This window comes from Rana temporaria, chromosome 1 (assembly GCF_905171775.1).
Source record: "Rana temporaria chromosome 1, aRanTem1.1, whole genome shotgun sequence".
Lineage (NCBI taxonomy): Eukaryota > Metazoa > Chordata > Amphibia > Anura > Ranidae > Rana > Rana temporaria.
The window spans coordinates 47231359-47257262 of NC_053489.1; the positions used below are offsets into that span (position 1 = coordinate 47231359).

At 43.8% G+C, this 25904-nt stretch overlaps 1 protein-coding gene across 4 annotated transcripts in view; it reads left to right on the forward strand.

Annotated features, from left to right (window-relative positions):
- Positions 1-25904, forward strand: part of WDR7 (WD repeat domain 7) — a 583445-nt gene that overhangs the window by 99668 nt on the left and 457873 nt on the right. For all 4 annotated transcript variants that reach the window (XM_040337465.1, XM_040337471.1, XM_040337480.1 and 1 more), the window contains one exon: positions 18937-19151. In XM_040337465.1, coding sequence (XP_040193399.1) covers positions 18937-19151 — 215 coding nt within the window. The remainder of the gene's footprint in view (positions 1-18936; positions 19152-25904) is intronic.

Here is a 25904-nt window from a genome sequence, read left to right on the forward strand (position 1 = left end):
CACACCCCGTATAGTATTAAACATTTTTGTTCATACACACAGAGTAGCGGATTTGTGTGAGGTTGTTTGGCCTTGGCAAGTCCACCCAGTGCTTCTGATCTATTGGCGATGGACGGGTTATAAAGTATTAAGCTTTTCTTCTCCAATATCTTTTATTGAACAACGATGCTTAGGTCTTACTGGGATGGCCCTTGTCATGGATCAATTTTAGGGAAAGAAAAGCTATGATTTGATATAGGATATATTCAATCCTCTCTATACTACTAACTCCCAAGATATTAGCCGAGACTTAACTGGCCTAAGGCAGTTTTTCTAGTTAATGCCTGAAGCCAATGACATTTAAGACCTAATTGACAAAAAAGGAAAGCAGAGCCACTGGGAAATGGGCAAAGTTCAAACAGCGGTTATAAGTGAGATGCTTACATTGTTATGATTTTACTGATACGCAATATATAGGCTTGAACTATGACTGTGGTTTGTTGTACTATAAAATGTCTTATGTATGTATGTATTGTGTGTATTTTTTTTATGCATGTGTTAATATTCTGTAGTGCTTTCCATAATACACTGGTCTCTTTACACCATCATTAGTGAAGCTAATAATCTAGCATCTTTACTTACCTCAGTTAGTTCTGGGAGCTAAGCTGGCCATAAATGGGTTAGGTTTTTTTGTTTGAAGTAAAAAAACAAAAAAAACACCTTAATCTTCATTCCCCCATCCCCAGACACTTGATGTGGTTGGGGGGAATCCTCCCTGCTGTGTCATTGTATTCTGACCAGTGCTGTGGAGATGGAGTCGAGGAGTCGGAGTATATTTTGGGTACCTGGAGTCGGAGTCGGCAAACAATGCACCGACTCCTACTAAATTTAGATTGGAAGCAAGTTTAAATGTCCCAATTCACAAAAAGTTATTAATGACTTCTCTACTGTAAGAATAAAGACCAATGCATGCAGTGCCTCACGTAACTGCAAAATGAACACGTTAAGTGACCGTGAAGAAGCATGCTTTTCATTTGCTTCACTATATAGCATGCAACGCACAATTAGGAGCGGCAATACTTATACTTTCCATAGTGTTGTGTTCTGCTGTTACAGGGAACGCAGCGCCCATGGGTAACCTAGCCTCTCACTGATAAGGGATTAAGTAAATATGTATTTTTGCAGGACTAGAGACACTTGTATAAGTGAAGGGAATGGAGGATCAATAGTTCAAGACTGAAGCTGTAAACCATTGGAAAAACTGCTGTCATTCAGCTAAGGCTATAAAAACTCCTGTGGTAATGACATGTATGTTGCCTTTCTTTCCTTCAAGGAATGTATAAAATACATTTGCATATTAATACAGAGGAGTGTCGGAGTCGCAAGTACAAAAAACTGAGGAGTCGGAATATTTATCTACCGACTCCATAGCCCTGATTCTGACAGCGGGGAGACTTTCCTGCCATCAGAAAACACAGAAAAGCACTGCAGTCTATAGCCCACAGCACTGATCAAGTGTGACCGGGGGAAACCCAAACGCATGGGTTTCAGTAAAATTTTGACTACTGAAGCCAATTTGAATATATTTATTATACAAGCATGAAGTTAGCCCTGCATACACGGAGAGCAAGAAGCAATACAGAGTTTTGTGTTCAAAATGGTTGCGCTTCCTAACTAAAGGCGGCCATAGACTGTCTCGGCCGATTCAGCAGGCACTGGCCGCCATTCAAACCATGTGTGGGGCAGGCTGATTGTACCCAAGTTGATCGATCAGATTTTTCATGTGATTATTGCCAGTGGCTATAATCGCTCTGTGTTCTGGCTGGAATGGCTTCCCGGGGGACCTGTGGGAGGTCATAATTTGCTATATGCACACTTGTTATGGCTGAAATTATTCAGCATGAAAGCCAGGCATTTTCAGAAAGATAGGGTAGTCTTCATGTTGCCACAGTATATAAGTGAAAAAATATGCTTCTGGTTCTTTAATTTTTACTCTACTAGCCAGCAGATGACGCGCTAGGCTCTTTTTCACCTGTTTGCCAGCCCAATCCTAGTTGCTAATTTCAGAGCTTGGTAAATAAAGCTCAAATTTACACACAAAAGTGTTCAGATAACTTTATACAGACCTTCAGTTATAGAGCGCAAACCTAACTTGCACATACTGGACAGTTCTTTGTAGAAAAAAGACCAGAGGGACCCACTTGCAGTAATATCATCCAACAGGTTGGGCGATCTCCGAGTGCAATAATGAGCTCCAGAGGTGTTAATTATTGTAATTTTTGGAGAAAAAAAAACGAAAATAACGCAAAAGGACCATCATTTGTAAAATGAAATTGGACCGTTTGTGGTTTTAGAAATGAAATGTCTACATGTCTGTGGACAGCTGACAACACCTCCAATCCAGAGTACTCGGGAGAAGTGGCTAAAGCTGTGGTTAACTTTCTTGATATGGAAGGCCTTAGGTGCAGCCTCCGACATCACCAAAGGGCAGCAATCAGGATATAGTCAAATACTGTGGACATGATAAAAAAGATGGCCAGAGACTGTGGACATCTGTGGGCAGGATACAAGAGCTGGTCAGAGACTGTGGGCAGGATACAAGAGCTGGTCAGAGACTGTGGGCAGGATACAATACAGAGGCCCGGATTCACGTAGGAGATACGACGGCGTATCTCCAAATACGCCGTCGTATCTCTGAGTCGTCGTATCTTGGCGCCTGATTCAAAGAATCAGATACGCCTGAATTGGTCTAAGATACGGCCAGCGTAAGTCTCCTATGCCATCGTATCTTCACTGCATATTTATGCTGGCCGCTAGGGGCGTGTATGCTGATTTACGCCTAGAAATATGTAAATCAGCTAGATACACCAATTCACGAACGTACGCCCGGCCGAGGCAGTACAGATACGCCGTTTACGTTAGGCTTTTCCCGGCGTAAAGTTACCCCTGCTATATGAGGCATAGCAATGTTAAGTATGGACGTCGGAACAGCGTCAAATCATTCACGTTTTACGTCGTTTGCGTAAGTCGTTCGTGAATAGGGCTGTGCGTCATTTATGTTCACGTCGAAAGCATTGGCTTCTTGTGGGTTAATTTGGAGCATGCGCAGTGGGATGGGATACGCGGGGTCGCATTAAATTTACATAACACATGCCCACATCTTTCACATTTGAATTAGGCGGGCTTACGCCGGCCTATTTACGCTACGCCGCCGCAACTTTGGTTTGAGAATACTGCTCTTGCCTGTCAAAGTTGCGGAGGCGTAACGTAAATATGATACGTTTCGCCCGCACAAAGATGCACGCTTCTACGTGAATCCGGGCCAGGGACTACAGACATGGTGCAGGAGACTGAGATTGTGAACATGCCATAGGAGTTGTTGGAGACTGGGGCCATGCTTCAGGAGACAGTTAGACTGGAGACCTTGCATGCCATTGCTAGAAATCATGGCTATAAGTGGGCAATAGGGAAACACAGATTAGTGTCTACAGGGGCCCTGAGGGCCATAGACAATTGCTAATACAGATAGGTCTTTGTCTTTTCCTGGGCATTCCACAACAGTAGATGGTTATATTGGGGGTTATTTACTAAAGGCAAATCCACTTTGCACATTTTACCGCTTTAAGAAAAACTTCCTACTTTTTGAATTTTTTACACACTGCCCTGGATGGTTGACTTGTGTTTGGCTTTGACAACCCCAGAAAGTCCCTATGTGACGTTTGCCATATCGAACCAGTACAAATTTAGGGATAATTTTGTCTGTAGGCTCTTCCTAAACTCTACTGACCAAGCCTGCTTGGAAATAGAATCTACTAGCCAAGATAGATGATCCTTGCCTGCTGCTATATTTACACATGACAAAATGATGCTGAGCATTCCCCCGTCCCTGCTTTATATACACAAACATGGTTGTTTGGTTGGTTGATGTGAACGTCCATGATTGTGCAACAAACCTTTACCAAAAAAGATAATATAGTGGCCTAAGTCCCCTTTCACACGGACGGATAGAATGGTGCTTTTAGCTGCAGATTTTACCGCAGCTAGAAGCACACAATGCTTTCCTATGACATCATTCACACACTACGGTTACCTGCGGTTTTGTTACCTGCGGTTTTGTGCGGATAGGAAAAATAGACCTGGATGCGTCCAGCTGCGAAATTCCGCAGCTATCGGCACATAACCGCAGGTAACCGCAGTGCACTGTGTCAGCTGCGTTTGGTATGAATCTTGAGGGAGAACTCCACGCCAAATTTCAAATAAAAAACTGGCATGGGTTCCCCCTTCAGGAGCATACCAGGCCCTTGGGTCTGCTATGGATTTTAAGGAGAACCCCCCCGTACGCAGAAAAAACGGCGTGGGGTTCACCCCAAAATCCATACCAGACCCGTATCCGAGCAGCAGCCCGGCCGGTCAGGAAAGGGGTGGGGACGAGCGAGCACCCCCCCTCCTTAACCGTGCCAGGACGCATGCCCTCAACATGGGGGGTAGATTCTTTGGGGGCAGGGGGGCACGCTGTGGCCCCCCCACCCCAAAGCACCTGTCCCCATGTTGATGTGGACAGGGCCTCTTCCCAACTACCCTGGCCGTTGGTTGTCGGGGTCTGCAGGAGGGGAGCTTATCGGAATCCGGGAGCCTCCGTTAATAAGGGGGCCCCCAGATGCCGGCCCCCCACCTGGCAGAAAAAAAAATGTAAAAAAACACACTACACAGGGTTTTTAAGGTGATTTATTAGTCAGCTCCGGGTCCCCCCCTCTCTTCTTTAGCTCTTTTACGAGGGGGGGCCTGCTTCTTCGATGTCTTCTGCCGGGGGGGGCTCCCGGTCTTCACCGCCGTCTGGTTCTCTTCCGCCGGGGGGCGCTTTTTTCTTTAGCCCTTTTACAGCAGCCCCCCTCCCGTGCTTCTTCGACGTCTTCTGCCTGGGGGTGCCTGGGCTTCTGTTGCCTTCTGCCTTCTTCTCTTCTTCTTCTTCTTCGATGTTGACACATAGCATGATGGGACTGTGACGTCATAAGAGGCCTATATAAATCGGTGCGAGCCGCGCACACGGCATTACAGCGGGAGGAAGCGACGTGTCAACATAGAAGAAGAAGAAGGCAGAAGGTGACAGAATCCTGGGCACCCCCGGCAGAAGACGTCGAAGAAGCCTGGGAGGGGGCCGCTGTAAAAGAGCTAAAGAAGAAAGTGCCGTCCCCTCAGCGGAAGAGAACCGGACAGCTGTGAAGACCGGCACACCCCCCGCCGAAGACGTAGAAGAAGCCCGGGAGGGGGCCGATGTAAAAGAGCTAAATAATACGTTAAAAACCCTGTGTACTGTGTTTTTTTAAATTTTCTTTCCACCAGGTGAATGGCTAGGGGTACTCATTCACCTAGGGTGGGGGGCTGGCATCTGGGGGCCCCCTTATTAAAGGAGGCTCCCGGATTCCGATAAGCTCCCCTCCCGCAGACCCCGACACCCAACGGCCAGGGTTGTCAGGAAGAGGCCCTGTCCTCCTCAACATGGGGACAGGTGCTTTGGGGTGGGGGGGCCACAGCGCGCCCCCCTGCCCCAAAGCACCTACCCCCCATGTTAAGGGCATGCGGCCAGGCGCGGTTAAGGTGGGGGGCGCTCGCTCGTACCCACCCCTTTCCTGACCAGCCAGGCTGCTGCTTGGATACGGGTCTGGTATGGATTTTGGGGTGGACCCCACGCCTTTTTTTCAGCGTACGGGTGTTCTCCTTAAAATCCATAGCAGACCCAAGGGTCTGGTATGCTCCTGTAGGGGGAACTCATGCCGTTTTTTTATTTGAAATTTGGCGTGGAGTTCCCCCTCGAGATTCATACCAAACACAGTGCTTGGTATTGGCAGGGATCCAAGTAGGATCCCCGTTCAATATCGTGCCGCGGCTAAACGCAACCGCAGCTTAAAGCACTGTACACATGCAGCTAATCGCTGTGCCTGGAGTCTTGAATTCCAGCAAAACATAAACATGATTTTAGCTGCGGCAAAACAGCCGTCCCTGTGAAATGGGCCTAATACTCTACGCCCATCTGTCATCTAACGTGGGTTGGTACGTTTCATTACTGTGTGATAACAGGATAAAAGCACATTTTATGAATAAATATTGCAGAGGATAGTCTAGAATTTCTCTTTTTAATATCCTCGTGGCTTTTTCTATCACGGCACTCTGTGTTCCATTGCTTTGAAGGTTGATCAAGAGCCTGCAGGGGGTCTGAGATGCACTTCAGAGTTCCTAGATAGTGTTTCGGTCAAAATTAAATTAAGTAAAGCCCCCCGCAGTGTTCTCTGATAGACTGAGACCTTGAGGAGGTTTGTGGATTTACTGCTTACTTCCCATCTTAATACATCCAGTGCCATGACTTTTTTTCCTAAACAAGATTAGGAGCTGCTGGCTGAGAGTGTGTGGATGCAGCTACTAGCTTGGCTGCTGGCAAAGGGAATGTCGTATTTTCTCTGGAGATTACTCATACATGAGGAATTCTAATCCTTCCAGCAGGAACAATCCAACTGTCTCCAGGCCACTTGACATGAGCTCTCCACAGACTAGTGGTCCTCATACTTTGGCCTCTTGCCTTCGAAGCGGCATCTCTAGCACCTCCATATAAACTCACACTTCTATATTTGATATTGGGGTTACTGCAAATTCATAACGGCGACTACTTTTCTAACGCTATCACACCGTCTCTTTTGGGTGGGGGGCAAGTGCTTTTAGCAAAATCTTAAGTTGAAGTTGTACATATCGCAGCAAAATACGTAAAAAAAAAAATAAGAAAAAATTGCAGGATCCTGGCTTATTAAAGTGGAAGTAAACCCACTCTCATCCTTTTTAAACTACTGCCATAGCGCTGATCTATAAGGATATAGATGCCTCCTGCATGTATCCTTACCTGTCAAATGTCTTCCCTCTGTCTGTTAGAACTGAAAAACTGTGTGGGGGTGGGAATTAAAAAAGAATGCCTGTCTCCAGGCTAGTGCATGCGATATGTAAATAACCTGTCACTCCCAGCAAAGACCAGAACGGACCAAGGTTTTTATCTGTAATTCCCTTTTATTTCACTGAACAATAAGAGGATTACGGTTATTATGAGTGTCACCGGCACAAATGAAATATATTAAAATTATGCGTGATCTGCTGTAATACTGTGTAGACCCTCAATAGAGGGTTAAATGTGCATATGGAGAAAAAGTGTTACTGCGCTGATCTAATTGTCCAAAGGATACAATCCCTGGAGGTGTTATATAAACTGTGAACTGATTTAGTGCACAAACAACCATATATAAAATATTATATCAAGTACAGCAACATACTTGATATACTATGTGGATAAACATACGTGAATCAATCAATCTTATACAAAAAATAAATAAGTAAAAAAGTGTGTGTAATATATATATATATACCGTATTTATCGGGCTATAACGCACCCCGGCGTATAGCGCGCACCCCTGAATTTGAGGAAGATTCCTGCAAAAAAAAAAAAACTTAGTTTGGATGCCCCTCGTCGGTGTCTTGCCCGTCGTCCAGTGCGTCCATCGGCGGCCTCGTACGGTCCGGCGTCCTTCTGCGGCTATCCCTGCTCGATCCCCGCTTCCCGCGCTCTGTTCGAACCACTGCACCGACATATACCGAGCAGAGTACACTCGTGTATAGTCGGGCGGGCTCGGCTTCTCTCTCGTAAACGACGTACAGGAAGCACACGACGTGACCGCGAGAGGAGCCGAGCCTGCCCGAGTGTACTGCGCTCGGTATATTCGGCGCAGTGGTTCTAACAAAGCGCGGGTATCGGCGTATATCGCGCACCCACGATTTTGCCCTGTCTTTCAGGGCAAAAAAGCATGCGGTATACGCCGATAAATACGGTATATTGCATGGATAGTGCGGTGAACGCAATACTAGAAAAGTGACCAGAGATTAGTTGTCAGCATAAACATCAAATGCCCATAATACTCCTGTGAAGAAAAAAATGGCCACTAATGGTGCTCTAAACAAACAAACAAAAGCAAAAACAAAAACAGAAAAGTCCCAAATATAAAAGCAGCACTTGAAAAGTCCAACGCTGGAACAGCAGACAATATTGCTATTGCACAATAAATTCCAATGAAGTGAGGGGGTTCAATGCTGGTAGTGCTGGTTACATATAAAAGGTGCAACTGTCTCTTCCACCCGACAAAGATGTGCCACCATCACCAATGGTTAAACTGAACACTCACCAGACCCCGGATAATAAAAGGCCCCAAAATGGTATCTTTCTTTGTCCGTCACTGGGTGTTTCCTCCTTCTCCCTCTATCAAGATATCCTTATTTCCTCAAAAACAAGGGGCTCATCATAGTGTTGTATGTAAAAAACTTATTTATTAAAATAATAAAAACAGTGCACTTATAAGAAAAAGTGCCTCTGACCGGCACGGAGTATCTCTGGCAGTGTCAAACGTTATAGCCACTGACCAGCGTTTGTGTTGTATTTCGGAAGGTGTGCATACCCCGCTCCTGTTCTCATGTATTGCTACAAATGGTCCTAGTGCGCTGGTGTGCTTCCCCTTCCGTGTGCGTCCAGACAGCTTCCTGGACAATTCGATCAGCGCAGTAACACTTTTTCTCCATAATAAAAGAGGATTGCTCAGAGCTGGATTAACTCTGTGTGGCAAGACTGGGCACAGACGATAGGAAATCTTCTACTCTACATCCACTTTAAAGTAAGTTCTGACCAACATGAAAATAATACAAATCGCAGCCTGCACCCTACAACACTTCTACACCCACTGACATCTGTCCACCAGGACAGCTCAATCATATCTTTAACCACTTTAGTAGAGGAGCATTTTTTTTTTTTTTGGTTCCGCCCATTATAAGTTTGTAGTCTACCTTAACCGCTTCAGTCCAGGACCATTTTGGTGGTCAAAGACCGGGCCACTTTTTGCGATGCGACACTGCATCGCTTTAACTGACAATTGCGCGGCCGTGCGACCTGGCTCCCAAACAAAATTGATATCCTTTTTTTCCCCCACTAATAGAGCCTTTTGGTGGTGTTTGATCACCGCTGCGATTTTTTAATTTTTTTGTGCTATAAACAAAAAAGAGCGTCAATTTAAAAAAATTATTCAATATTTTTTTTACTTTTTGCTATAATAAATATCCCCCCAAAAACTATTAAAAAAACTATTTTTTTCCACAGTTTAGGCCGATACGTATTCTTCTACCTATTTTTGGTAAAAAAAAAATCGCAATAAGCGTTTATTGATTGGTTTGCGCAAAACGTTATAGCTTCTACAAAATAGGGCATTTTTATTAATGTGTTTTTTTTTTTTTTTTTTTTACTAGTTATGGCAGCGATCTTTTTTTTTTTTTTTTATCGTGACTGCGACATTATGGTGGACACTTTTGACACCATTATAAAAATGCACTGTTTACTGTAAAAATGACACTGGAAGTGAAGGGGTTAACCACTAGGTGGCGCTGCAGGAGTTAAGTGTTCCCTAGGAAGTGATTCTTACTGTGGGGGGGCGTGGCTACACGTGACACATCACTGATGACCGTTCCCGTTCCCGATCACGGGGAACTGTCATTAGTGACAGTGTCACTAGGCAGAATAGGGGAATGCCTTGTTTACCAAGGCATTCGCCTGTTCTGCTCTTGCCGACTGCAATCAGGGGACTCCCGGGAACATCGAGTTCCCGGGACCCGCGGCAGCACTCGCGAGGCACGCGGTGCGCGCCCGCTGGGCGGCAGATTTAAAGGTACGTACCTGTACGCCAATCTGCCTGCCCGTGCCATTCTGTCGACAAAAATAGTCGTGCGGCGGTCGGCAAGCGGTTAAAGTGTCACTAAACCCACATCATAAACTATCAATATTGTTGTATTGCATGCTGTTCATACACTGTCATTATGGGATTTGTTTTCTGAATTCTGCAAAAAAACTGGTGTTCTGTATCTTCCCCCTTCTGTCCATGTCCCAAATTCAGCTAGGGATTTTGCATCTGTGGTGGCATCTCTGCACATGCTCAGTTTTCAGTGAGTTTCTATGCTGAGCATTTCCTCCCTATCACATATCAGCAGCCCATGTAACTATAGAGTCACACATGTGGGCGTATTCACAGTAGAAAATGACAGCCCACTTCCTTCCTCCTCCCCCTCCATGCCCACTAATCAGATAAACACTATGGGGGTGGGAAATTACATATTACTTATTCTAAAACATAGACTGGAGGGGTGTGACACACAGCCTGTGACTGGTAGAATTCTGCGCACAACAATTTATTGCCAAAAACAATAAAGATTTGATTTTTCAAATATATATTTGTATGATAGTTAACAATAGTTTATTGATATTATTTCTACTCTGTAATTAAATGCTATAATTATTCATATTATTATTATTATTATTTATTATTTGAACATGCAGCAGAGGACTAGAAGCTCCTCCTGCTTTCCCTGCAGACAGGCTGGGAAAGATCTGGGTCATGTGAGCTGTATATCGATTAGGAAAAAGGTACTTGGATCTTAAAATACAGTGCCATCATCCACATATAGAATACAAAATAGAAGGGATAATGTGAATTAAACAGTGTGTGTTTAGTATAACTTTAACATTGTATATCTTTTTTCTGGACATACAGGATTATATATATATATATATATATATATATATATATATATATATATAATATATATTCAATGAACTCCATGCTGGAATTCAATTATTGTCAACAAAAATACAAATAAAACATGCAGAATCAAAAATGCACCCCTCATCTATACTGAAACACCAGTTGCTGTACAGATGCAAATAATAAATGGTCCAAAAAGTCCCCATAAGTTTTCAACAGATGAATGTTGAACAAACTAGGCGTTTTCAAAAATTGGTATGTTGGTGTTTAAAAAGTCCTTTTAGGACCAAGTTGGTGACATCAAACCTCGAGACACCCAAGAACAGTGCTGTATGATAGAAAAGAGATCCTCCACCTCCAAAACAACTGCCGCTTACCAGAGAGTTAGATCCCAACTAGAGATCCTTGTTCGTGGATGGCCTATACCCCAGCCCGGGTCTTTGTATGACTGTCAATCTTCAACGTGATCCTTTGTGCTCAACCTGTGGCCCTCCACCTGTTGTGGAACTACATGTCCCATTGTGCCTCTGCAATGCCTCATGGGACTTGTAGTTCCGCAACAGCTGGAAGGCCACAGGTTGAGCACCCATGCTTTACTCTGTCCAATGTGTGATAAAACACCACCACAGTGCAGAAGTGCATTTTCTCTCCAGTAGTGTATTTGGGTTTTGTGCTGCCCTAGGCCTGACTAAAATTGTGCACCCCCTAATTTAAATATGATCCACCCCTTCCTGTCAAGGCCACACCCCTTTCTGTTTAAGACTTGCCCTAAAGTTTTCAAGTGGGGACAAGGGGGGGGGGGCAATGAATTTCCTTAATTTGCATAGATTTCCTCTCACTTCCTGTTTGGCTACGGGTCAGGAAGTGAAGGGAAATCTCTGCAATGGGACCGGATGGTAAAAAATAAACTGACAGGGGCTATAACCCTCCCTTACTCTATCCAAAATGGGAAAAAAAAGTGTTGCCTATAGTTCTACTTTAAGCACAAATTTATGATATAATGGAGAGGACTAAGAAGATATAACCATGCCAATGGTACAGCAGAAGACATATAGCACAGTGAGGAAGGTTTGTGGTCCAGGATTATAGGACAGTCAAAATTAGAAGCAGGACCCCCCGCAGTTGCGGAATGCCGACCACCCGCTAGACTAATCTGCCTCTCGGCCCAGTACTCCCCTTAAAGTGTAGCACAAGCCGGCGGGGACTCTTTTCGTGCTGCCCCCCCTGAAAAGTGCTGCCCTAGGCCTGGGCATTGTTGGCCTAGGCCAGGATACAGCATTGGTTCTCTCACCGGTTGTGTCGGACCCCACTATAAACACAGGAGGTAAAACAGCGCTTTAACCTCTTGAGAATCTCCCAGCCAAGCCCCCAGCCAGCACCTGGTGGGATTGTACACAGGGGGAGCCTGTCAGCAAGTCCTGGCAGGGACCTGCTGATCGGCTGTGTCCAATCACAGCCCAGAGCTCTGTGTTGACAAACACTGAGTTCTGTACAGAGAGAATGATCTTTCTCATCCTTGAAAAGCAGGGCTGTTTTGCCGCAGTTTAAAAGAATGTAAATTTTCTGTGAAAGTCAAGGCTCTAGGCTATGTTCAGACTTGCGTCTTTTGTTTTCATTTCATTCTGAAATAGAAACTGGCGCAGAAAATCCTGATACAGGTCTGCCCGCAATAAAAAGGCGCAGGCCCCTCCTGACAGTTTCCAGCACCATTATAATGGCACGGGAAGCTTGGTTAATTCCCAGATTAAAACCACCTGGTTAACTCTCTGTTCTAATTAGGAACGTAGCAGTGTCTACACCCCTTTAGCCCTGGTTCACACCAGTGCTGCTTTGAAATTGCACTACTTCAGCGTGATTTGCACCTCCGATTTCATTGCGGCGTGCAACTTAATTTAACAGAAGTCATTGCAAGCCGCAAAGAATTTGAAAAAGACTAGTGCAGGAACCTTTTCCAACTCACACCGGTGTGAACCAGGGCTTAAAAGTAATTAACTTTTAGGGGTTGGCACTTGTGGCCAGGAGGTTGTAAAGATAGGCAGCTGAGCTGCGGTTTAAAAACCCTTGACCGCCCCTTAAGCTGCAAAGGTATTTACACCCCCCTGTAGTCTCGTCGGGTAGTTTCATTGCTGAATGCAACCCATTCAGGTGAATGGATATAGAGAGGTGATGCCAGTTTTAAAGGGTTAAATTGGGCACTGAGGAGGCGACTTATCACCAATCTGCTGCCTGTCATTGATGCGTTGTTTTTTGGTAAAGGTTCCCTGAACCTGAAAATTATTGTAGGTGTTGCTCTATGGTAAAAATGCCAGGAAAGGTTGGCTTGGACTGTATTAGTTGCTTTCCCATTGCAATGAAAGGATGTAACAGTACAATTGGGGATACTGAACACTCACGTCTGGCAGGTCAGTGTAGCATTGAGAAGAATTTGGATATAACATAGCCTTTGTCTAGTTCCCTGTGCAGCCTCTATTTGATATAATGTGCTCACTGACATTCACACACTCCGCAGTATCATTTCTTAGTGTTGCACTGGCGGCATACCAATTAAATCAGATGATTTTATACCTTGTGAAAGCAGCAGGGGGCACTGCAAGACTGATTAGCATGGGGATGAATGGGCTTCTTGATAGGATCCGGTTTTGACTGTAGTGGTGATTGATTAGGTATCATGATTTGTTTGTCATTTTAACGATTCCTAAATTAATTAGTATGTGTATAACTAGAGATTTTCTGCAAAATATCAACAGTGATGTCTCAGTTTGCCGTGGAACCATTGCTGAAATCCAGTGGTTTAATGTCTTATAAGCATAAAATATAAAGCAAAAAAACAATACAATGCTAATAAAAACGTACACATATGTGTTGTAATTTTTTATTGAATTGCCCATATACAGAGCTGGTACCAGATGCTGATCAGAAGAGTGGATATGGGTGTTCTTACTATGGGAAAAAAAAAATATAATAAGGAAATATAAGAAGCTCATAACTCATTCTGGGGTGGGGGCATTGCTTTGCTTTACAATGGTTCCGGCTCTACCTGTATATTACTTTGTAATATAAAGGATATTGTTCTCATGCATTTGATTGCCTCGTTCCTAGTATTTCTCTATATTTTGGTTATATTTGATGGCAAATACACATATATATATATATATATATATATATATATATATATATATATATATATATATATATATATATATATATATATATATATATATATGTGTGTGTATATATATATATATATATATATGTGTATATATATATATATATATATATATATATATATATATATATATATGTGTATGTGTGTGTGTGTGTGTGTGTGTATATATATATCTATATATATCTATCTCTATCTCCGTTTTACTAACCTGCTTATTATTCTAAATAGGAAACCTTGATTTTGTTATATTAATTAATAGGGATGAGCTTCGTATTCGAGTCAAACTGAGATTCGACTCGAACATCGTATGTTCGACCGTTCGTCGAAATACGAACAAAACGGGTCGTTCGCGCCAAATTCGAGTTACGTTTCACAGACCATAATTCACTGCGTCATCGCTGGCTGATGATTGGTCAAGCATGCACTATGACCCGCATGCTTGGCCAATCACAGCTTGCAAAAAACGGAGAGCCATAATTGGCCAAAGCCAGGGTGGCTTTGGCCAATTATGGCTCAGGGGGTTTAGTACACGCCCCACACTATAAAAGGCTGCCTGCAGGTCGGCCTTGTGTAGTGTGTTGCGGTGGTTAAGAGAGGACAGAGAGAGTGTCATTTTTTGCAGGTAGATAGAGCAGGCAGGTAGGTCAGGTAATGTTACAGTGTGTAGAGGATATATATACATCCCAGGTGTTGTACATATATTTATACACTGTATGGTTTAGCTAGATCAGTTCTTCCTAATTTACTGGCAGGCAGGTGATTGTGCTAGCTGCAGTATTCTTACATGGTTTATTGCCTGTGTCCTCTGTAGTTTGCATCTAAAGCTACTTGGTGTGTACTGCACGTGTGATCTGTAGTTTGCACCTAAAGATTCAGGAGCAGTGATTTTAATGATGCTTCAATAAAAAAAAAATAAAAAAAAAATAATGAAAAATTCCTTTAAATATTGTACCTGCTGGGTGTCTATAGTATGTCTTTGAGAACCCGGGTCTTGCTCGAGGGAACATGTATCAATGTTAAAAAACGTTTTAAAAACGGTCGTTTCTTCAGGAGTCCTGAAAAAAACTACCGTTTTTAAAACTTTTTTTCCATTGATACATGTTCCCTGGGGCAAGACCCGGGTTCTCAAAGACGTTTTACGACAATAACTTGCATATTTGGCTTTAAAATGAGCACGTTTGAATTCGAACGTTCGAGTTCAATAGACGTCAATGGGGTTCTAAATGTCCGCGCAAACGGTCGGTCCGTTCGAAGGTTCTGGTTCGAACCGAACGGGGGGGGGTGTTCGGCTCATCCCTATTAATTAATATTAAAGAAAGATTCTAATTACCAGCAAGAATAAGTCCTTCGATTTTAAGAGCATCTGTCATTTCAGATCCATCATGACAAGGATGGTAACTCCAAATATTGATTTGATTTGGATTACTTTCCATTTTGTTCCCGTATTTGATAAAAAAATAACTATTTAAAAATGGGAGGAAAATATTAAATGGAACATAAACGATTAGTAAACGTTGAAAAATTTTAAGGACATAAAACGTAAAACGGATCTATCAAAATTTTGAGACAAGGAGGATGTAATCCAAGGGGACCAGGTTTTCTCAAATTTGTGCATATCATCACATAGAACAGCAGCAAGTTTTTCATTAGACATACAGTGGAACCTCGTATTGCGAGTAACGCGGTTAACGAGTGGTTCGCAATACAAGCACTGTATGTTAAAATATCCTAACTCTAGTTACTATTACTATTATAACTATTTGTTTGTGAAGCGCGCATATACCATCGGTCGGTGGTGCCAAAGCGTTTTGTGACAAAATAGCCTGGATGTTCTGGCGAGGGGAGCATAAATAAAAGAGGGAGAAAAAGGCAAGAAATCAGCGAGTAGATGAACGAAGAAAAATTGGCCTAGGATTGAAATGCTTGGCAGAATAGCCAGGTCTTCAGCTTCTTCCTGAACATATATAGGCTTGGGGAGATGCGAATGTTAAGCGGGATTTGGTTCCAGAGATTCGCCCCTGCGGAGCCAATCCGTTTTCCTCCTATAGAAATTAGCCTGTCGCAAAACGAGCAGGATTCAAGCCAAAGCGGTGTGCAGTACCGCGTTTGGCCTGAGGTGGGGGGGCACCAGAGCCAAACGCGATTGGCGCCATTTGGAAATGCACGGAAAGGCCAGAGGAAAGCTCGGATGACCTCGGCAAACCTCGGAAAGGGAGTCTTTCCGAGGTTTGCCGAGGTCAGCCAAACTGTCCTCAGGCCTTTCCGGCCGTTTGAGGCTCTCCGGCACCTCTAGCCACATTTGGTTTTGCATGCCAATAAAGTCAATGTGGAACCAATTATTTTCGTTTCCATTGACTTCAATGGGGAAACTCGCTTTGATATGCGAGTGCTTTGTATTAGGAGCATTCTCCTGGAACAGATTATGCTCGTAATCCGAGGTTCCCCTGTATACCAATTCATTTTATTTTTAACCAATGTGAAATTTGGAGTAGAAGACCACCATGTTTTAGCCAAAGTTTGTTAAATAAGAAGGTTTAGAGGCGGAAAGAAACATTTGTGAAATGTTTTGGTTTGAGATTCAATGAGGCTTCTAGTGGCTTCTTGGAAAGCTGTTTACCAACTATGGTAAAAATCATTTGGTATAGGTCAGTCCAAAATTGCTCTATTGTAGGACAGTCCCATCGCATATGTAAGAGGGTTCCAGTTCCTAAGCAACCTCTAAGCATTTATCAGAGACTGTTGGATTAAATTTGGCTAAGCGTTGAGGAACCAAATACCATCTCATGAGTAATTTATAATTGAATTCTACTGCTAATGTATTAATAGAACAGTGGGGTGTAGTGTACCAAATTTGTTTCCAATCTTTTTCTGTTAAAGTAAATATGTTATTCCATTTAATATTTTCCTACCATTTTATAAATGTTTATATATATATATATATATATATATATATATATATATATATATATATAGATAGATAGATAGATAGATAGATAGAGAGATAGATAGATAGAGAGATAGATAGATAGAGAGATATATATAGATATATATATATATAGAGATATATATATATATATATATATATATATAGATATATATATATATAGATATATATATAGAGATATATAGAGATATAGAGATATAGATATATATTTATTTATTTTAAAATTATATATTTTTTTAAATAAATGTGTATACCATGTAATAATTTTCATCCCTAAAACTTAATAAAAATATTTATGAAAAGAAAATTAAAAATAAACTAGTAACACTATTTATGAAAGCATGTACATATATTGTGGCAGGGCAGCCCTTAAGCGCCCAATCACATACCTGTACGTGATATTTTTTGTGTTCAGGTCTGGGGCGTGGGCACTCACGCCTCTGGCGACCCACTTCCACTGTGATTGGACACAGCGGGAGTCTAGCAGCGGGTCTGGCAAACTCTATATCCACCAGGAGCCCAGCGATCGTTCCCAGAGAAGCAGAACAGCAGTCTGCCTATGTAAACAAGGCAGATCGCCGTTCTGCTAGTAAGGAAGACAGAGATCTTGTGTTTCTGCCAAGGAGGAACATGGATCTCTGTCTTCCTAGGGTTAAACTATCACCGGAAATAAAGCACTCCCAAGGAACACAGTTAACCCTTTGATCGCCCCTGATGTTAACCCCTTCCCTGCCAGTGTCATTAGTACAGTGACAGTGCAATTTTTTTTAGCATGGATTATTGTATTGGTGCCACTGCTCCCCGAAAAATGTCAGTGTGTGTCAGTTTTGTCCACTGCACTGTCGCAGTCCAGCTAAATATCGTTGATCGCTGCCATTATTAGTAGAAAAATAAATATCCTTCCCATAGTTTGTAGACACTATAACTTTTGCACAAACCAATTAATATACTCTTAATGCGATTTTTTTTTTTTTTTTACCAAAATTATGTAGCAGTATACAGATTGGCCTAAATTGATGAAGAATTATTTTTTATTTTTTATTTAAATTTACTGGATATGTTTTATAGTAGAAAGTAAAAAACAATTATATAATGTATTAACCACTTAAGGACCCCTTCACGCCGATATACGTCGGCAGAATGGCACGGCTGGGCACATCAACGTATGTACGTTGCCCTTTAAGCCCAGCCGTGGGGTCGTGGGGGTGCGCTCCTGCGGCCCGGTCCGAAGCTCCGTGACCGCTGGACCCGATCGTCGCTGGAGTCCCGCGATCGGTCCCCGGAGCTGAAGAACGGGGAGAGCCGTATGTAAACACGGCTTCCCCATTCTTCACTGTGGCGGCAGCATCGATCGTGTCATCCCTTTTATAGGGGGACACAAGCGATGATGCCACACCTACAGCCACACCCCCCTACAGTTGTAAACACACTTGAGGTCGCACATAACCCCATCAGCGCCCCCTTGTGCTTAACTCCCAAACTGCAACTGTCATTTTCACAATAAACAATGCATTTTAAATGCATTTTTTGCTGTGAAAATGACAATGGTCCCAAAAGTATGGCAAAATTGGCTGAAGTGTCCGCCATAATGTTGCAGTCACGAATAAAATCGCTGATCGCCGCCATTAGTAGTAAAAAAAAAAAGAGAATTAATAAAAATGCAATAAAACTATCCCCTATTTTGTAAACGCTATAAATGTTGCGCAAACCAACCGATAAACGCTTATTGCGATATTTTTTTTTACCAAAAATAGGTAGAAGAATCTGTATTGGCCTAAACTGAGGAAAACTTTTTTTTATATATTTTTGGGGGATATTTATTATAGCAAAAATGTTGCTCTATTTTTGTTTATAGCGCAAAAAATAAAAACCGCAGAGGTGATCAAATACCACCAAAAGAAAGCTATATTTGTGGGAAAAAAACGATGCCAATTTTGTTTGGGAGCCATGTCGCACGACCGCGCAATTGTCAGTTAAAGCGACAAAGTGCCGAATCGCAAAAAGGGGCAAGGTCTTTAGCTGCATTTTGGTCCGGGGCTTAAGTGGTTAAAAAAGTCATCCACCCCTATCCTCCGTGCCAAAACTGTACAGTCATAGTCAACTGGTAGACCAATGTACCTGCCAGTGGAGAATGTGTCTTTTTTTTTTTTGTCCATTTATCGAAAAGGCACACTTTTTCTAGCGATCTGATATGATTTGATATATGTTTGTCCTTAGACATTGTTCTCTCTCTCTCTATTAAGGTGCACTGGATCGTTGTGTCATGGGTATCACGGCAGTAGAAATACTGAATGCTTGTGATGAGGCAGTCCCTGCCGCAGTGGATGCACTCAGCCATTCGGCAGTCAACTTAAAACAGGCAATGACCAGACGTAGTCTTGCGGCACTGAAAACGGTGGCACATCACAAACTGCAAACTCTTGCTACCAATCTCTTGGCATCAGAAGCTTCAGACAAAGTAAGTACTTTTTATTACTTTATTTTTCATCCTATGTAATTATTTTCAAAACGCCTGTTTTTTAACATTTGTAATAACAGAGTGGTAAGAAAGTAATTCTTTGTAGGTCTGTAATAAGTTGTGCAAGAATTTTTAAAGCATATTTCTGTGCAAAAAGAAAAAGTGTGTGTTTTTTGTTTTGTTTTTTTTCACATTGTTTGCCATCTGTCTCTCTTGCTGGGGCCTCTTTTGGTAGCAGAGACTGGTAATCCAGGTCTCCTTGTCATGACATCATCCCGCTGCTGCAGTTTCTTGGATGCTGAGAGGACCCAAGTGCTGGACAGCTAATTGTAAGATTCTATGTTACCCACAGTCAAAACTGAGCCACGATGTGTAGCACCACTCCAAACCTCTTCCACGCGGTGTTTTAGGGTGCTGACCCCAATGAGCCTTTTCTGCCCTAACTTGGGAATTATGCACTTTTTTTTTTTTTTTAAAGTGTATTTTTTGTGCGTGTACTCGAGAGAGGAGCCGAACTGCAGGAGTTGGGAGTAGGCAGGCCTCCCCCAGAGGCAATCTGCCACCTTTCTCCATGCCCCGGGTGGCAATGGTGGGTGTGTGAGGGGGTCCTCCCACATAGCCCGCCCTACCTGCTCCGCTTTGAAGCCCAACGGGGCAGAGGGACTCCCTACAAGGGAGTGAGAGGATCTAGCCCGCTCAACCAGCCCCGTTAGTCCTTCGCCTCTCTTTTTTTAGAGACCACGTGGTCAAAGTGCGTGCATGTTAACCCAATTTCGAGTGCGTGTAAGTGTGGTGGTTTTTGTGGGAGGGGGGTGGGCGTACTAAGCGCAGGCTTACCTCGCATAGCACACCCACCGGGGGCCAGGCTGAGACCACCAAACTCAATTCACATGTAGCTGAGACCGGGATCCGAACCTCTAGCTGCAGAGGTGAATGGCTTGTCAGCGCAGTGCCAATCGCGTTGAGCCACCGCAGCTCCCCTGGGAATTATGCACTTGATGAGTCACACTCCACTCCACAGTCCACGTGCCTTATTGCATGCAAAAAGAGTACATGCAAAGTGTCTCCACCCAACAAACTGCACTCCCCAGGCACCTTTCACTCACAACGGGCTTGCTCCATGTGGGCTGCCGACACACGCATACACATACACACATATATATAATTTAAACTACTGGCATGCTGTTAACCACTTAAGCCCCGGACCATTATGCAGCTAAAGGACCAGGCCACTTTTTGCGATTCGGCACTCCTTCACTTTAACTGACAATTGCGCGGTCGTGCTACGTGGCTCCCAAACAAAATTGGCGTCCTTTTTTTCCCACAAATAGAGCTTTCTTTTGGTGGTATTTGATCACCTCTGCGGTTTTTATTTTTTTGCGCTATAAACAAAAGAAGAGCAACAATTAAAAAAAAAAAATGCAATATTTTTTACTTTTTGCTATAATAAATATCCCCAAAAAAGATATAATTTTTTTTCCCCTCAGTTTAGGCCGAAACGTATTCTTCTACCTATTTTTAGTAAAAAAAAATTGCAATAAGAGTTTATTGATTGGTTTGCGCAAAATTTATAGCCTCTACCAAATAAAGGATAGTTTTATTGCATTTTTATTAATATTTTTTTTTCTAGTAATGGCGGCGATCAGCGATCTTTTTTTATTTTTTTTATCGTGACTGCGACATTATGGCGGACACTTTTGACACTATTTTGGGACCATTGTCATTTGTACAGCGAACAGTGCTATAAAAATGCACTGGTTACTGTAAAAATGACACTGGCAGTAAAGGGGTTAACCAGGAGGGGGTGCTGTAGGGGTTAAGTGTGCCCTAAGGGAGTGATTCTTACTGTTGGGGGGCGTGGCTGGGCATGTGACGTCACTGATCGTCCTTCCCTATGACAGGGAACAGACGATCAGTGACAGCCATACTAGGAAGCACGGGGAGAGGTTTGTTTACACTTGCCTCTCCCTGTTCTTCCTCTCTGACCCGATCGCGGGACACCGGCGGCAATCGGGTCCGCTGTTTCCGCGGGGACGGTCACAGAGCAGAGGACCGGGTTCCGAGCGCACCACCGGTGGCACGCTCGCGACCCACGGCTGGGATCTTAAAGGGGAAGTACGTGTACGCCCTTGTGCCCAGCCATGCCATTCTGCCGACGTATATCTGTGTGCGGCGGTCCTTAAGCGGTTAAAGATTACTATATAAAAGTGCTAAAACCAGAAAATACTTTTAGGAGCAAGAAGTTTACGGACTCAAAAACAGAATATGATCTAAAAGCTATACCCAACCAAGAAGCTTCCTATGAACATAATGCATCCGCGCTGTCTCAAGTACAGATCCAAAGAAATCCCCTTGAATGTAGAAGCATTGCTGATTTCAGGTCAACCCCCACATAATACTGCCATTGACCACCAGTGGGGTGGGGGGGGGGGTTACATTTTATTGCCACTGACCAATGTAGAGTGGTTAAAGCAGGGCTTTTTTTCAGCTGGAACTTGGTGGAACTCTGTTCCACCACCTCTGGCTCAGGCCCTCTGCTCCCTGCTGACCACTATTACTTGAAAACACAAAAGTCTGGCTTCTACGCTTACAAGTGACAGCTTGATCCCCAACAGCTCCCACAGATCGGATCTCTTGAGTGGCTCCATCTGAGTGAAGGATGGGGACAAGGGAGATGCAGGTGCAGATAAACTCCCTGCAAGTGAGAGAGGTGGAGCCAACTACGATATGCTGGGAGGTACTAGAGCTGGCTGAACTCCTTGTGACGGAGTTCCTGTACCTATTTCTGAGACTAAAAGCCCTGGGTTAAAGTAATTGTAAATGTAAAATTATGTAAAATGTGTCCATAGACGCACACAACGTAGCTCGGACCCACCGAGAGCAGTGTCTCTCTCCACTCTCTTGTCAGAGGTGAAGAATGACAGCAGCAGGATCCAAGCGCTCCCGCTTCTGCTTTCTGGTCCAGTGAAGAGAGAGCGGATAGAGCACCAGTGCTTGGGGGCTAATATTGTGTCACTGTCACTGTGTCACTGACACGAACGTTGGTGGTTATTATTGCCACCACTGATGCCAACAATGGGGGAGCCAGGTCTCCTCGTCCAACATCAGTGCCTGACCTCACAAATGTGCTTTTAGAAGGATGGTCAAACATTCCCATAGACACACTCCTAAACCTTGTGGACAGCCTTCCCAGAAGAGATGAAGCTGTTATAGCTGCAAACAGTGGGCCAACTCAATATTGAACCCTACGGACTAATGCTTCATACACACGTTCAGATTATCAGATGATAAAAATCGCTTTCGGATAGATTGTTGGATAATCTGATCGTAAGTACACAGCTCTTCGACAGCCGATCCCAACAGTCCGTCCAACAAAATCCGAAGGGACAAACATGAAAACTTTGCTCGGACGACAGCCCATCGTACGACAATCGTCTAATCAGTACAGTATGCATTCGCTAAAAATCGATAGACGAACACAACGCATGATCGGAAACACTAAAATAAATGAGAAGGACACAGGGGTCACAGGTATTTGACATCATTTCAGATACGTAGCTACGTGCACCGTAAGGTTTTTCCAGAATCGTGCGAAAAAAATCTTTTCGTAGAGCACATTTTGCACTGTTGTATTTGAACGATACGTCATACGATAATCTGAACGTGTGTACCAGGCATAAAACTGGGATGCCATTAAAGAGGTTGTATGGCTTTGGTTTAAAAAAATGTATACAAATAACAAACATGTTATACTTACCTCCACTGTGCAGTTCGTTTTGCACAGAGTGGCCCCGATCCTCGTCTTCTGTGGTCCCTCGGCGGCTGTCTCGGCTTCTCCCTGCAATAGCTAACCCCCTTCATAGGAAGCTCTCTCCCAAGGGGGTTAGCTTGCGGGCACATTCCTGTGATACAGCCGGCGGCTATAGCCGCTGACTGTATCCCTCGGCCCGCCCCGCGTCATTGGATGTGATTGGCAGCAGCGCAAGCCAGTGGCTGCACTGCTATCAATCTCCCAATGACGAGCCGCCTCTAGCAGGGGGAAACCATTGCGGGAACAAGCCCAGGAGTTTCGTGGCTTGGGTAAGTAAAACTGCGGGGCCCGAGAGTGCAAGGTATTTTTTCACCTTAATGCATAGGATGCATTAAAGTGGAGGTTCCCCTAAAAATAAACTTTTAAGATTAGATTGATGCTCATTTTGTCTAGGGGAATCGGCTATTTTCTTTTTAAACGAAGCAGTACTTACCGTTTTAGAGAGCGATCTTCTCCGCCGCTTCCGGGTATGGTCTTCGGGTCTGGGCGTTCCTTCTTGATTGACAGGCTTCCGACGGTCGCATCTATCGCGTCACGTTTTTCCGAAACTAGCCGAACGTCGGTGCGCAGGCGCCGTATAGAGCCCACCGACCTTCGGCTTCTTTCGGCTACTCGTGACGTGATAGATGCGACCGTCGGAAGCCTGTCAATCAAGAAGGAACGCGAAGACCCATACCGGGAAGCGGCGGAGAAGATCGATCTCTAAAATGGTAAGTACTGCTTCGTTTTTAAAAAAAATAGCCGATTCCCCTAGACAAAATGAGCATGAATCTAATCTTAAAAGTTTATTTTTAGGGGAACCTCCACTTTAAGGTGAAAACCGCAAAGCTTTAAACCCCTTTTACATGTGTGTAAAGGCAGGCGTCCCAAAACTTTTGACAGTATAGTGTATGCTGGATGACTATTACAAGGGTAAACTTTATATTAAATGGATACATCATGAAAGAATATGAGGTCAGACATCGGTTAACCTCTCCTGGTCGCCTTTCTACCATGACACGTGTCGCTGGTGACACATACGCGTACGTAAGGCACACATCTTGAAGTATTTCGGTAAGCCTTTGTGGCCGTTATGTGTTCTCTCACATGTCCCACTTGCAATAAGATAGACTTTATAGCACAATTAGGTGTACTAGCGGGAGATCTGCCGTCCCCTCTCCTTCACATTGTGACTGCACGTCAGCCTCATAGCATGGTAATTGTAGCCTGGCTTACTGGGAAAACAATTACAGAGGAGAGAAAGCTTAAGACGACGAATCTGCCAGAGAGATAATCATGTTATGAAAAATGTATGCTGATGGATTCATTAGGAAGCGTTCGCTCTGCCCTCCTGTGAAGATACTGCAGTTTATTGGAGCAAATTGAGGGCTGAATTCTCACTCTGTAATATATGATTATAGAGCTTGCTCTGGCCGTTTGCACCAGCATAAAGAACTGATTATGTTTTATGTACAGACTCCGGTATCAATCTATTGTTGTGCATTGTCTCATTATGGGAAGGAGGATAGGTCACTCTATAAATCACAGGTATTGTAAAAAGAAAAGAAGTTGTAGGCTCACTAATATCAAATTAAGAAATAGATTTAGGATGTGTTGATTATTTTCAGCTGATCACTATTATTTTCTACTACTCCAGTCAACACAGGTGTAGTATGACTTTACTCCACTCTTCCTCCTGCCTGCATCAGCATAACTATGACTGTGTGGGTTCTCCAAGTATGCAGGGCTTAACCACTTAAGACCCGGACCAAAATGCAGCTAAAGGACCTTGCCCCTTTTTGCGATTCGGCACTGCGTCGCTTTAACGTCGTGCGACGTGGCTCCCAAACAAAATTGGCGTCCTTTTTTCCCCACAAATAGAGCTTTCTTTGGCCAACATATACCCGCATCTTGACCCGAACTGTCCCAGGTGTGGGGTCGAGGTGGGGACCTTCTGGCACATGGTGTGGGACTGCCCGAAGCTAAGGCCGTATTGGGCGGGGGTAGGAGAGAGGCTTAGCGACATAGGAGGGACCAGAGTGCCGTTGGATCCCTTGGTGCTCCTTCTGAGTCATTTGGGCGAGGTCGAGGGAGACAGGTACACTAAGCTATGTATTACGTTCTCATTGTTTTATGCTAGGAGGAAGATACTGCTACGGTGGAAGTCGGTAGGGCCTCCCACCCTTGGTTCCTGGAGGAAGGCGGTGGACTCGGCTTTGCCCCTTTACAAACTAACGTATGAGAGTAGGCAGTTCCCTGCTAAGTACGACAAGGTCTGGTCGGCCTGGGTGGACGCACCAGGATGGGGGGCCGGGGGGGTGGGGGACTGAGATGGACTCCCCCCCGCCCGGCATGGGGGCCGTTGCCCCCCCCTCTCTCTCGGGGCGCTGCCCACTTCGATCGGCTGCTGGGGTCCTTACACGTTTTGGCTGGTTATCTAGAGACTTGGCGCAGGGGCGACGGTCTTTTTGCCCGCGTGTACTCTGAGGAGCACTCCGGTTGGGTTTGCGCCTGGTGGCTTACGGTTGGGGTGGACTGGGGAGGGAGGGCTAGGGACTAGCACCTCGTTGCTTATTGTACTTGTATTATTTTCCCTTTTCCTTTCTTGATTTTCCTTTGTTTTATGATCTGCAAATGCTGAAATCACTTGTATCTGACTGTCATCATTGCTATGCAAATCTGATTGTCGAATAATGCATATCTTGTAATGCTGTTTTGTTAATAAAAACCTCTTTCTGTTAAAAAAAAAAATAGAGCTTTCTTTTGGTGGTATTTGATCACCTCTGCGGTTTTTATTTTTTGCGCTATAAACAAAAATAGAGCGACAATTTTGAATTAAATTCAATATTTTTTACTTTTTGCTATAATAACTATCCCCCCCAAAAAAAAATATATATATATATATATATATATATAAAAAAGTTTTTTCCCCCAGTTTAGGCCGATATGTATTCTTCTACCTA